General features: G+C 41.8%; 2 protein-coding genes across 2 annotated transcripts in view; one reads left to right on the top strand and one right to left on the bottom strand.

Moving 5' to 3' along the window:
- STAG1 (stromal antigen 1) overlaps positions 1-2,482 on the top strand; it is a 296,042-nt gene extending 293,560 nt beyond the window's left edge. Inside the window, exons 33-34 of the mRNA XM_045287455.1 lie at positions 308-388; positions 476-2,482. Coding sequence (XP_045143390.1) covers positions 308-388; positions 476-499 — 105 coding nt within the window. The 3' untranslated portion in view covers positions 500-2,482. The remainder of the gene's footprint in view (positions 1-307; positions 389-475) is intronic.
- Positions 2,483-3,154: 672 nt separating this feature from the next.
- PCCB (propionyl-CoA carboxylase subunit beta) overlaps positions 3,155-12,143 on the bottom strand; it is a 118,727-nt gene continuing 109,738 nt past the window's right edge. The window contains exons 11-15 of the mRNA XM_004712100.3: positions 6,614-6,721; positions 6,264-6,364; positions 5,745-5,843; positions 4,634-4,733; positions 3,155-3,477 (exon numbers count right to left, since the gene is read on the bottom strand). Coding sequence (XP_004712157.1) covers positions 3,356-3,477; positions 4,634-4,733; positions 5,745-5,843; positions 6,264-6,364; positions 6,614-6,721 — 530 coding nt within the window. The 3' untranslated portion in view covers positions 3,155-3,355. The remainder of the gene's footprint in view (positions 3,478-4,633; positions 4,734-5,744; positions 5,844-6,263; positions 6,365-6,613; positions 6,722-12,143) is intronic.

Raw genomic sequence — 12,143 nt, forward strand, 5'->3', positions numbered from 1 at the left:
ATGTAAATGAAGTCATTCAATCCATCACCTTTCTGGTCACCCTACTACCCCCACAGCCAGTAGAACTGGGGGAGTTTACTCGGAGCCCTCATATGTGATAAGTTTAACTGCTCCATAATTTAAAATGGAAGATATATGTCTATAGGCCCCCAAGTTATTTATATTTATTTACATGTGAAGTTGTTTTAATCTAAATGAAAATATCCGAAAGCACTGTTAAATTTTTCTTAAGTCCACCCTAAACGTTGTGTGTCGCTGTGATACTGTGTCTCAGGAGAGTAATAAAGCACCTGCCTTCTCATTGTAGCCCCCTTCACGGAACCGGCGGGAGCGAGCCGAGCTGAGGCCAGACTTCTTTGACTCCGCAGCTATCATAGAAGATGACTCAGTAAATGTTACCTCGTTACTGTTTTTAATCGGTGGTTTCTTAGTCTTCTGCATGCATGAAATTAATCATTATTTCTCATCTTCCTAGGGATTTGGAATGCCTATGTTCTGAAGTCTGAAGAAATTTTACAAATCTGGAACTCTATTATTTAGAGCTAGAGGCCTATATACTGTGATAGCTTGGATGGGGAAAAAACACTTTTGATGTGATCTATTTGTTTTTTAATCAAATGATAGAGGTCAGTCCCTTTTTGCAGTGACAGAGAAAAGGGCATGTATGCAAGGGAGTACTGGCGATCGTCACCTCCGATGACTGACCTGGAAAATCATTTGTGTCCTCACTTTGGACTTACCCCAAATACAGATGAGTGTGTTTTTCTGGAGGGAGGAAGAAATTTTAAATTTTTAAAAACAGCTGTCAAGATAAACACTGTTATACACCTGTTTTATGAAAACTCAGCACTGAGTAAAAAAAAAAATATTTTTAACTTTATTTTCCTGTTGTACAATTTAAAAACCGTTTTAACATTTTGCCTTTTTATGTTTTAAGAGCTAACCATTTTTATTAAACCTACGAGTACACAGCTCATCTTAATTGCTGAAGAGTGTTGTGGAGCTCACTGGATTTGGTTGACCTTGTGGAGCACAGAAACGTGGAGCAGACGCTGGATCAGTGAAGAGAATGTTCTGACATAGTGCATCTCTGCCAAAACCACAAACCCTCTGTGGATATGATATAATGCCCAGATTTTATATACTCTTGAATAAAAAGGTTTATTTTTATTTATAAAGGGCATAAAATAAAAGATGCCCCATGCAGCCATTTTTCCAACAGATGCTGTGCACCATTCATTTTATATAGAACAGGGAGAGTCAAATACAGTACATTTTCTATTGGTATTTGTTCTGTGCATTTTTAGCAACTTCTACCAGCAAATAAAGTATTCTCAGTAAAACAAAACGGTTCTCAAGTTATCAGTTTGCTATTTTTACCACTTGTTTTATGCCCTGCCAAATTCAAATTACAGACTTCCATTTTCTTAAGATGATCATGAAGAAATCCAAAATTAAATCACTTTTCCATTCAAAAGTAATTTTAAGTGTAACATAAATGTGTCTACTTTCCATGCACTCGATAACCTTTTATGCTGATTTTGTGAGTTAATTTTACCAATTATAGAAGTATGTGCTGCATAGAAGTCTGTGCTTAGAGGGTGAAGTTTAATGCTTACCTTAAAATACAGCTACATCTCAGTGTTAAATGTGCATATTATGAATAATTCTTTGGGGGAAGAAATTACGGATCTTCAGACGGTCTCCAGTGGTTGAGTTACAGTCTCCGAAGACTTAGGACTGACTTGCTGCTATTATTTTTGAGTCTGCTTAGTCCCTCCTTGTCTGATGTGTAAAGTGAGCCTCAGATTGTCCAAACCCATCCATCTACAGCTGTTTGGGGCTGGTTTTTAAAGTAGTTGCAACAGAATCACGAGGCTTTCTCTTTCTACCAAAAATGAAAAGCATTTTTTTAAAATCTGTACACTCATATGATTACCTTTTGTCAGGGAAAGCAAAATTGATAATTTTATTCATCCTTTAGTAAACCAACAACAGATTTTTCTCAATATTTGTACAGTTCTGGAAAAAAAAAAACACAAACTTGGTCGCCAACAAATGTTAGTGTGTTAAATCCATCATGCCTGGGCACCAGTTAAGGGGCCGGGGTGTCACTTTCTTCCAGAAGTGGGGGCTCCGCTGGAAGAGACCGGTCAGGGATGACTGGACTGCCGGCCCCTGCAGCCCTGCCTGGGGCTCTGGCCAGGCAGCATGCCACGCAGCCAGTCTCCGGGCACAGCCTCATGTGGAAAACAATGCTGACTTAGAATCACAGACCACCGTACCACACAAAAAAGGCTTAAAATCTACTCCAATGGGTTTCCAGTTCAGTTTGAGTCAATCAATTTTGTATTTTCAGTGTCTCCTTGATTGGTTTTGCTAGTAATTCTGTAAATTGTACATTTGCAATATGAGGTTTTTTTCCTTTTGTACAATTTGAAACTGATGCTTCATCTTTCCTTTAATAAACTGTGCAAAATCAGGTGTGTGGCAGTCATCCTATTGCCCTGCTACTCCTGGGAGAGTTTGTCTTTCCTGATAATTTATTAAAATGATGGGAAGATTTCTGTGTCAGTAAGGATTTTTGCTTAAAACAAAAAACTTGACTACCATTGAGTCAGTGTGCCCCTCTGTGGGTTTCAGAGACTGAACCTGTTGACAGTAGTAAAAAACCCAGTCTTTCTCCCACGGAGCTGCTGCTGGTTTCAAACTGCCAACCATGTGAATTGAGCCAGGATTTTGCTTAAGATAGCAGAAAGTTAGAAATAGCTCGTCAACTTTCTCTTATTCCTTGGAATTCCCTAGAGCATAAGGGAAGAGGTAGGCTGTGATTCACCGGCTGAGTTTGGATATACTTTGAGGAAACATCCGCTGGGTCCTACTGAGCTCGAGACCCTGAGCTGATTGTGTGGTTGCCCCATAGGAGTGGGCCTTTGAAGACATTATGGATATGCACAGCTACAGAAACTAGGCTTTCTCTCGTCACTCGTGGCAGGCCTCATTACTGTAAAAGGCACACAGCATGGGCTTGGCAGTGTTCTGGAGGGGAGAGCCATGTCAGTAAATAAGGGCAGCTCTAGGTGAGCTGACTACATACCGGTTCCTTTCTAGACTTCTATTTTTCCCATTTCTATCATAAAAATGAAATATATCGTTAAAAGGATCAATTACATTTTTTAATAAAGTACATGATTTTACAGTAAGGTACAAAAGTGACCTTTCTAGAATTTAATAAATTTAGTCATTTCAAGTTTTTACTGGTATTTAGATTCCCAGGTTCATGATTGCAAAAGGTAGGAATGGAGCATAAATGGCCAGGCAGTAATTTAGTCCACATTCATTTTCTTAAGAGTGTTCACAGTGGAATATTTGCATGTTTCCTCCAAGGACGTTGCACCTTCTTGCTGGCCAAGACATCTAAGTCACTGCAGATCCGCACACGGGTGGAAGAAGGTTGGATAATGTCATCGACAAACCCTGGCAAAGAACAGACGAGGAGGTGGGTTATCTGCACAGCCCTAGATGATCCCCCTTCCCCACCCTTATGCTGAGCCTTGGGCACCATCCCAGGGCCAAGAATATAAGCACCGCCCACCGTGGCATAATGGGCAGGACCCTTCTTCCCAGGAACAAGCCTATTCTGGCAGATCACTCTTTCTGCTCTCGGACCACTTGACCAAAAAAGCTAAGTTACTCCTATTCAATGCCTCCAGCATGCTAAAGTGAATTCAACAGAAAACAAAATTAACAAAACATACCTGTATTTTTTAAATGACTACAATTTCCTCTCTCGACACAAATCCATCTATAATCACTCCTCCCACCAAGAGGCAGAGCCTCTATTTTCTGACTTTATGACTAACTTTGGCTAAGAGAAACGGTAAAGAATGAGCATTCAGAGGGCCTTGCGGTTTCCCCTCCACCACCTTTCTGCTTTAAGATTGGAAGGCCAAGTGGAGAGGAATCCAGCTGACAGGCAGTACAAGCCGTACACAGGAGGCCAACTTGAAACATCCAACCCCAATCAAATCAACCACCAGCCAGCTAAGCCCAGATCAATGCCAAAAAAGTGTTTAGTAATATGTCACTACCCATAAAGTTTTATTAGCATGTAATTTACGTAACATCCAATTCAGTGGTCCAACCACATCAAGAAGAGTTGTACAATCATCACAAGTTTTAGAGCATTTTCTTCATTCTTGTACTCGTTAATTAGTTCCCCATTTCCCCACTACCTCCCCTGCTATCTCCAATCCAACCGCCCTCCCCCCCGCCCCAAGAAACCATTAATCCAGTTACTGTCTAGATTTTCCTGTCCTGGATTTCATAAACAGGAAAACATTTTTTTTAAGTAAAACAAAAGCTTTAATTGAAAAAGAAAATATTAAAAACGAACAAATTTAAATGACTTATAAAGGGAGATCAAATTTAACCTAACTGCATCTGTAACAAGTGATTATTTTAAGTCACAAAGGTTGACTGGTTTTTGCATAGCACTGGATAACTGCAACACCTAGAAACAGTCATGTCAGTAATGCTGTTGCTTAAAGAAAAACAAGATGAAGGTGCATGAGACCAAAGTAAAAGAATGTGTAAGCAAATCAACAAAGTGGCCCTCCCACTGTGCCCCTACCTCTCACTGCTGCCGGAAAAGGGTTGGCAAACTTCTCGATGTATTCTGCCTGAGCAGCCTCCACATTCTCGTGCCCTTTAAAGATGATTTCCACAGCACCCTGTCACGAGAGGAATCGCCAAACTTCACTGGACGGTCCAAACCAGGCAAACCTCCACCTCATTGTCACTTGAGTACGATTGCAAACTTCTTGGTCAAAACATTGTAGTTGTGAACTTCGTCAATCGACAACAAGCCAAACTCACCACCATCTAATCGACACTGATTCATGACCCAATAGGACAGGGTAGAAGTGGCCCCTGCCCTGTGAGTTTGTGAGACCTATAACTACTAGGAGTAGAACAAAGTGCTGGATCCAGGAAACAGCACAGAGGCATGTACTGACCAGGGCCAACCATCATGACCCCAGACCAGTTGATGGGGCACTCAACTGTCCCTCCCAGAGTGGTAGCGCAAGCAAAGATGGGGCCACTCAACTTCTCGCCAAGATTCCACTCTACCCTTTTGCACCCATTCTTCCTCTGATTATCCTCTATTCGCTCCATGGCCCCTGCATCAAGGAACGTAAGCGTGCTGTTTTTCATTATCTTGGGCTTTTATTTCATTCACCAGAGGACAGACCAAACTGCAAATGCTTGGTCTACTAGATGAGGCTAAAAAAATAGGCCTTCAAGTTAGAACTGCTCAAAGCCATCTCAAAATAGGAAAGGAGTGAGACTCGGGCATACCAAGAAATACCTAGAGCTATAGTTCAACGTGTGTGCTGCAAAGCTGCCCCTGGGGGCTGAAGTGGAGTTGGGGGAAATGTCCAATCCTCCTAGGAACTGGCTCAGCTAATCCAATTCTCTTCCCTTCACGATCTTACAACCCACTGTGGGCCTTTAACACCCTCTTTGCGCTCATTTCGCCTGTCCATCAATATTTACCTGAAGCGAGAGCCTAAGACAAAGCTGAGGGAGAGCTGGCCTCAGGAAGGATATGGTCACAGCCTAGAGGGTCTTGCCCCATACCAGGGCTCTGGCCTCTGTCTAATATTTTCCAACTGCATTTTAAGCTCCTCCCAGGAGCGTCCATCCCTGGGCTCAGGAAGCAGAAAGCAGGAGGTCCTCACCTTTGCTCCCATGACGGCAATCTCTGCTGTGGGCCAGGCATAGTTGGTGTCACCACACAGGTGTTTGGAGCTCATGACATCATAGGCGCCTCCATAGGCCTATTCAAGAAATCCATTCTACATGTTAGACCCGAAGACAACCAGTTTCTTTCGGCCCCCAACAAATTCAAAGAAGTCAAGAAATGGGAACAAAGAATAAGAACCATCCTCTACAACACCAGGGAGCGAGTTCAGAAAATATATGAGGATAACTCCAAGGTCATCCACAGTGATCCTTATTGCCTTTTCCGATTTTTTCCCATTTCTTTCTGTTCCTCCCTTGAGATAAAAAGACTATGGACATGTGGACAGCATAACTTCAACCATAAAATTGTGAAAGGGTCGTTCGAGCCACAAAGGAGTCGTAACCCACAGGTTGAAAACCACCGTTCTAGCCTTAGTGAAACTCCTTACCAGACCTGTAACCATGGCATGTTCCAGGAAGACAGAGCTCCAGTGTCTCAAAACTGGGTTGCTTACCTTCCTGGTGATGATTGTGACCTTGGGGACAGTTGCTTCAGCAAATGCGTAGAGTAGCTTGGCACCATGCCTGATGATGCCCCCATATTCCTGTGCTGTGCCTAGATCACAAGGGAGAGTTATAAGTACCCACAAAAGTTCTCATGAGGGTTGTCCGTCCTTCAGTTAGGTCTTCTCTTGCTACCCTGAATGACCAGGGCACGATCAGCACTCACAAAGCCCTGCTTCCTGGAAACCCAGCACATGGAGAAGTCACAAATTCTTCAGAAATTCTGCAGGAAGATCTCTACATAAAGTAGGTGCCTTATTGGGCAGATCACCCTGTGCTGCTCCCCACTTCAGTGACTCACCAGGCAGAAATCCAGGGACATCAACAAAAGTGATCAGTGGAATGTTGAATGCATCACAGAACCGGACAAAACGAGCCCCTTTCACCGACGAATTAATGTCCAAGCACCCTAGAAATGGAAAGATAAACTGTGCTGAGCTTCTAAGAAATCCCTAATTTTACCCACAATGGAAGTGTGTTCTCAAGAACCATTGAAAAATGGTTTCTTCTATAGCATCTGGGGTCTTAAAGGCTTGCAGGTAAGCAAGTGACCATCTAGCTGAGAAGCAACAAAGCCCACATGGAAGAAGTACACCAGCCCGTGTGATCACAAGGTGCTGAAGGGATGTGGTATCAGGCATCAAAGAACAAAAAAATCATATCACTGTAAATGAGGGGGAGTGCTGTAGGCAACTGCACATGGCCTTACAGAAGGGTGGCGAGGAGAAGAGAAGCCAGTCAGGGTGCAGTATAGAACGATGAAACATACAACTTTCCTCTAGTTCCTAAATGCTTCCTCTCCCCACCCCCACCCCCACCCCAACCATCATGATCCCAATTCTACCTCACAAGTCTGGCTAGACCGGAGGATGTACACTGGCACAGATAGCAACTGGAAACACAGGGAATCCAGGACGGATGATCCCTTAAGGACCAGTACTGAGAGTGGCGATACCAGAGGCTGGAGGGAAGGTGAGGTAGAAAGAGGGAACTGATTACAGGGATCTACATATACCTCCTCCCTGGGGTATAGACAACAGAAAAGTGGGTGAAGGGAGACATCGGACAGTGGAAGACACAACAAAATAATAATTTATAAATTATCAAGGGTTCATGAGGGAGGGGGAAAATGAGCTGATACCAAGGGCTCAAGTAGAAAGCAGATGTTTTGAGAATGATGACAACGAATGTACAAATGTGCTTGACATACAATGGATGGATGTATGGATTGTGATAACAGTTGTATGAGCCCCCAATAAAATGATTTCTTTAAAAGAAAGAAAATGGTTTCTTCATCTCAGTATGACAGGGAGCACTCAGAGAAAAGAGCCCAGGCCTGGCCTCACCACTGGCTGTTTTCTTCACGACCATGAATGGCCCGTAGTCAGCCAGGAACTGTGTCCTCCCCAGACTCTCAGCCTGGCTGGGCTCTCAGCCGTCCTTTGCCTTCCTGGTCATTCTCTCCGTTATTCCTCGGCTTTCTTTTTCTCATTCTTCCGTTTCCTTTCTTTTATCCTTTCCTGCTTTTATTGACTCTTACTTTTTCTCTTCCCCATCCACTTTTCTCTCCCCTCCTCTGTGCTACCCTCCCTAGTACTACCTTCTGTGTGTGCTTTCTCTCTACTGTGTTTTCACGTTCCTTCCTTTTACTTTATTCGTCAGTTATTACTGTTTCTTGCTATAATTACTACCTTTCTCCTATGTGTTTATAAGTATAAACTTTTCTTTCATTTTTATTTGTTTGTTTGTTTGTTTTAGCTACTTCATTTTTCAAAGTCTTTTCTCTTTCTTTACCCATCCAGCAGGAGACGGTAACTGTGCCCACCTTCCCTCCAGACTCATCTGCACCTCCTGCAACTGGCCGAGGGCCACTCCCCACTTCTACACTATCTGAACCCTAACAGCCAAACGCCAGAATAAACAAACACCAGCCAAAGGGGCTCCGAAGTGCTATTATTCAAACAGAAAACACACTGGACACGTAGTCAAACTCTTGATTTCACCCACTAATACACATGTAGCGAATGGCTATGTTTATCAACATACAAGAGTAATTAAATACAATAAAACCACCTTGTCTCTAAGACAACAGGCAATTTCAGTTCACATGAAGCAACGGTGACAGAGCGTTCAGACACAGGATCATTACACAAAGCCAGAAGACCTTTCTCAGAAAGAAAAATATTGGAACTACCTGATAAAGAATTCAAAAGGTTTATAAATAGGTTCACCGGATGTAGACAAAGAAAGGCAAAACCATGGAAAACACAATAAACGTTCAGAAGAATTAAAGAATTAAAAAAAACACTGAAACAAACTGACAAAATAATGAAAAATTAGATAAACAAAAATCCAGGTAAATAGTAAGATCTCAGAAATACATACGGTATCAAAAAGCAGAGGAGCAGAACTGAACAAGTGGAAGGCCTAATTAGTAAGCTTAAAGATAAACCTGTTAATATTACACTGCTAGAGGAATACTTTTTTAGAAGATAAAAACAAAAATCCGAAGAAGACTAAGACTTAGGAGGTACACATTCAAGAGAAGTAATTTCAGGTGACGGGGATTCGAAAATAGGAAGTAAAACAAGCACAAAGCAAGTTTCCTAACATGATTAAAAACAAGAAGCTATGCGTTCTTGGAGCTGAACAAACCCCAGGAAGTAAAGGTCCCCAAAGAAAATCCCCATAACGTAAACTCGAAAACAATCAGAGCAACCGACAAGATACAAAGTTACCAACAAAGGGCAACTACTAACATGAGGCTCTGATTTCGCAGCAGAAATCACACAAGAAGGCAATGGGACGGAATATGTAAAAATCTGAAAGAGAAAATCTCCAACCAAGAATGATATAAACCCAAACCAAACTTCCTGCCATGGCGTCAGTTCTGATTCCTAAGGACTTACGTCACTCAAATACAACAGCTAAATGAGGATATGTCCAGATAAACGGGAATTACAGGAATTCGTAAAAACCAGAGCAACCTTACAAAAAATACCAAGAGGAGCTCTTTAGACAGAACGAACAGCAGCAAATAACAAGCTGAGTTTAACACACATGACAACACGAACTAGAATTCAACCCAAACATACAAGGTCCACAGGAAAACAAACCTACACGTGCAGCATGTCTCAAGAAGAAAAAACTGAAGAAAAAACAAAATGAAGCCTTGCACTGCAATGTTGAAGGACCCTAGGGAAACCCTAAATGGCATCAAGAGAAGTTAAAAGGAACACACAGAATTGTACGAAAAAGAATTGGTCAAAATTCTCTTAAAGGAAGAAGTCCAACCTGCCTGAGGGCATTAGTAAAAATCAAAGCACTAGAAATTGAGTATCAATTGAACTGTTTCAACAAGAAAATGTGGCACCGGAAGCATTCATTGGTCTATGCCAAAATAAGTGGAAGACAGCTATAGAACAGGCTGCCTTAGGGGAGCTCAGGATTTGTAACTATTCCAGAGAATGGTACCCCAAAAGAATGTTGCAATTATTAAACAGTATCATTAAAAGCACATGCAAATCAAGTTTTATAGCAGGCAATTTTTAAAATGGCTATAGCATTTCATAGACCGGAAGGTATCCAAACTTTATTTTTATTTTTAAAAGATTAGTACTGCCCTGTAGGTTTTCTTAAAAAATCATTTTATTGGGGTATGTACCTCTTACAACAATGCAGACATCGATTGCATCAGCCATGTTTGTGCATATGCTGCCACCATCATTCTCAAAGCATTTTCTTTCTACTTGAGCCCTTGGTATCAGCTCCTCTTTTTTCCCTCCCTCCCTGGTGAACCCTTAATAAATGATAAATTCTTATTATTTTCATATCTTGCACCATCTGCTGTCTCCTCCCTTCACCCATGTTTCTGTTGCTCATCCCCCTGGAGAAGGGGTATGATACATTGATCATTGTGATCCAGGCCCCCTTTCTCCTCCCCCACCCCCTTCTCCCTACCCTCATGATATCGCTATTCCCATTACTGTTCCTGAGGTGTTTTTGTTTTTGTTGTGTGTGTGTGTGTGTGTGTGTGTGTGTGTGTGTGTGTGTCCCTGAGGGTTTTATCTGTCCTGGATTCTGGGTGTCTAGAGCTCTTATCTGGACGCATTCATATGCTGTGGTTTAGCCAGATTCATACAGGAGAACGGGAGCCATGACAGTAGGGGAGAGCAAGCAGTAAAGAACGAGAGGAATGCTGTTTGTTTCCTTGGTGCTAGGCTGCACCCTGACTGGCTGGTCCCTTCCTTGTGACCCTCTGTGAGGGGTTATCCAATTGCCAGGTAACAGAAATTTAAGCTGGATTCAGAAGACAAGGACTACGGCTATCATAGCTAACCTCAGATGGATCTTGACTAAAAGCAGAGAAGACCAAAGAGTTATTTGTGTTTTATTGACTATATAAAAGCATTCAACAGTATGAGTCATAACAAACTATAGGTAACATTGTAAAGAATGGGAATTCCAAACCCCCCATTGAAATCCTGCAAAACCTATACAGAGACCAAGAAGAAGCTGTTTTAACAGAACAATGATAAGACATGGTTTAAAATCAAGAGGGGTGCCAGGACTGTACACTGCCACCCCAATTATTCCTTTAACAACATAAGACTTAAAATATGGAATCAGAAATATCAATTTTTTTGTCGGTGCTTAACTTGGGCATCTTTATTTTGGAAGCTAATTTTCATTTAAGAAAATTATTACATCTAAGAGATCTGAAAGTTTTGTTTGTTTTTAAATCATTTATTGGGGCTCATACAACATTCCATACATCAAGCGAATCTAGGGTACTTTTACATATGCTGCATCATCATTTCCAAAACAGTTCCTTTCTACTTGAGCCCTTGGTATAATCTCCTCTTTTTTCTCCTCCCGACCTCCCTCCCATCCTGGTGAATCCTTGATCAATTATATATTGTTATTATTATTTCTTAGCTTACACTGTCCGTTGTCTCCCTTCACCCACATTTCTGTTATTCGTCCCCTTTGGGGGGCAGGCTATATATCCTTTGTGATGGTTTCCCCTTTTCTCACCCTTCCTCCCCCCTGACCATATCCCTACCCCTCATGATATGGCTACTCCCACTACTGTACCTGAGGGGTTTATCTGTCCTGAATTCCATGTGTCGTGAGCTCTTATCTGTACGAATGTGTGTTCTCCAGTCTAGCAGATTTGTAAGGTAGAACTCGGTCATGGGAGTGGGGACAGGGGGAGAGGGGAGGTAGTCAGGGACTAGAGGAATGTGGTTATTCATCAGTGTTATACTGCACCTTGGTTGAATCATGCCTTCTTTACAACCCTTCTGTGGGGGGATAGCCAATTGTCCAGATGAGCTATGGGTCTCCACTCCAACCCACCTCATTCACTTCGATACTGTTGGGAGATTTTGCTACCTGATACCTGATCCCATCGACCCCTCATGATCACACAGGCTGGTGTGCTTCTTCCATGTGGAGAGATCAATTTTTAACAAAAGTAATTACAAGTTAATAGAAAAAAATACTGTAGTTTTAGAAGTTTCAAATGAAGAGAAAATCAAGATTGAAAAGTCTACCTGAAACTGGGGAAGATATTAGTAAAACAGAGGATTAATATCAAAGAATATTAACATCTCATGAAAATAAGAAGGATGAAAATCATGTTTCCTTAATACTCGACCTATAAATATATGTACATCGATCTACCCCCTCATTGTATACAAATATATTTACATTTTCACATGCCTCTATTTACAACTCTAAGACAACCCTCTGCCTCCTAGCTCTTTCCTCTGTTTCTTTGTACTTTCCTCTTGTCCCACTATCATGTTCGGCCTTCATTTGGGTTT

Source organism: Echinops telfairi, unplaced genomic scaffold, assembly GCF_000313985.2.
Source record: "Echinops telfairi isolate 266 unplaced genomic scaffold, ASM31398v2 ScPeMD7_16;HRSCAF=60, whole genome shotgun sequence".
NCBI classification, from domain to species: Eukaryota; Metazoa; Chordata; class Mammalia; order Afrosoricida; family Tenrecidae; genus Echinops; species Echinops telfairi.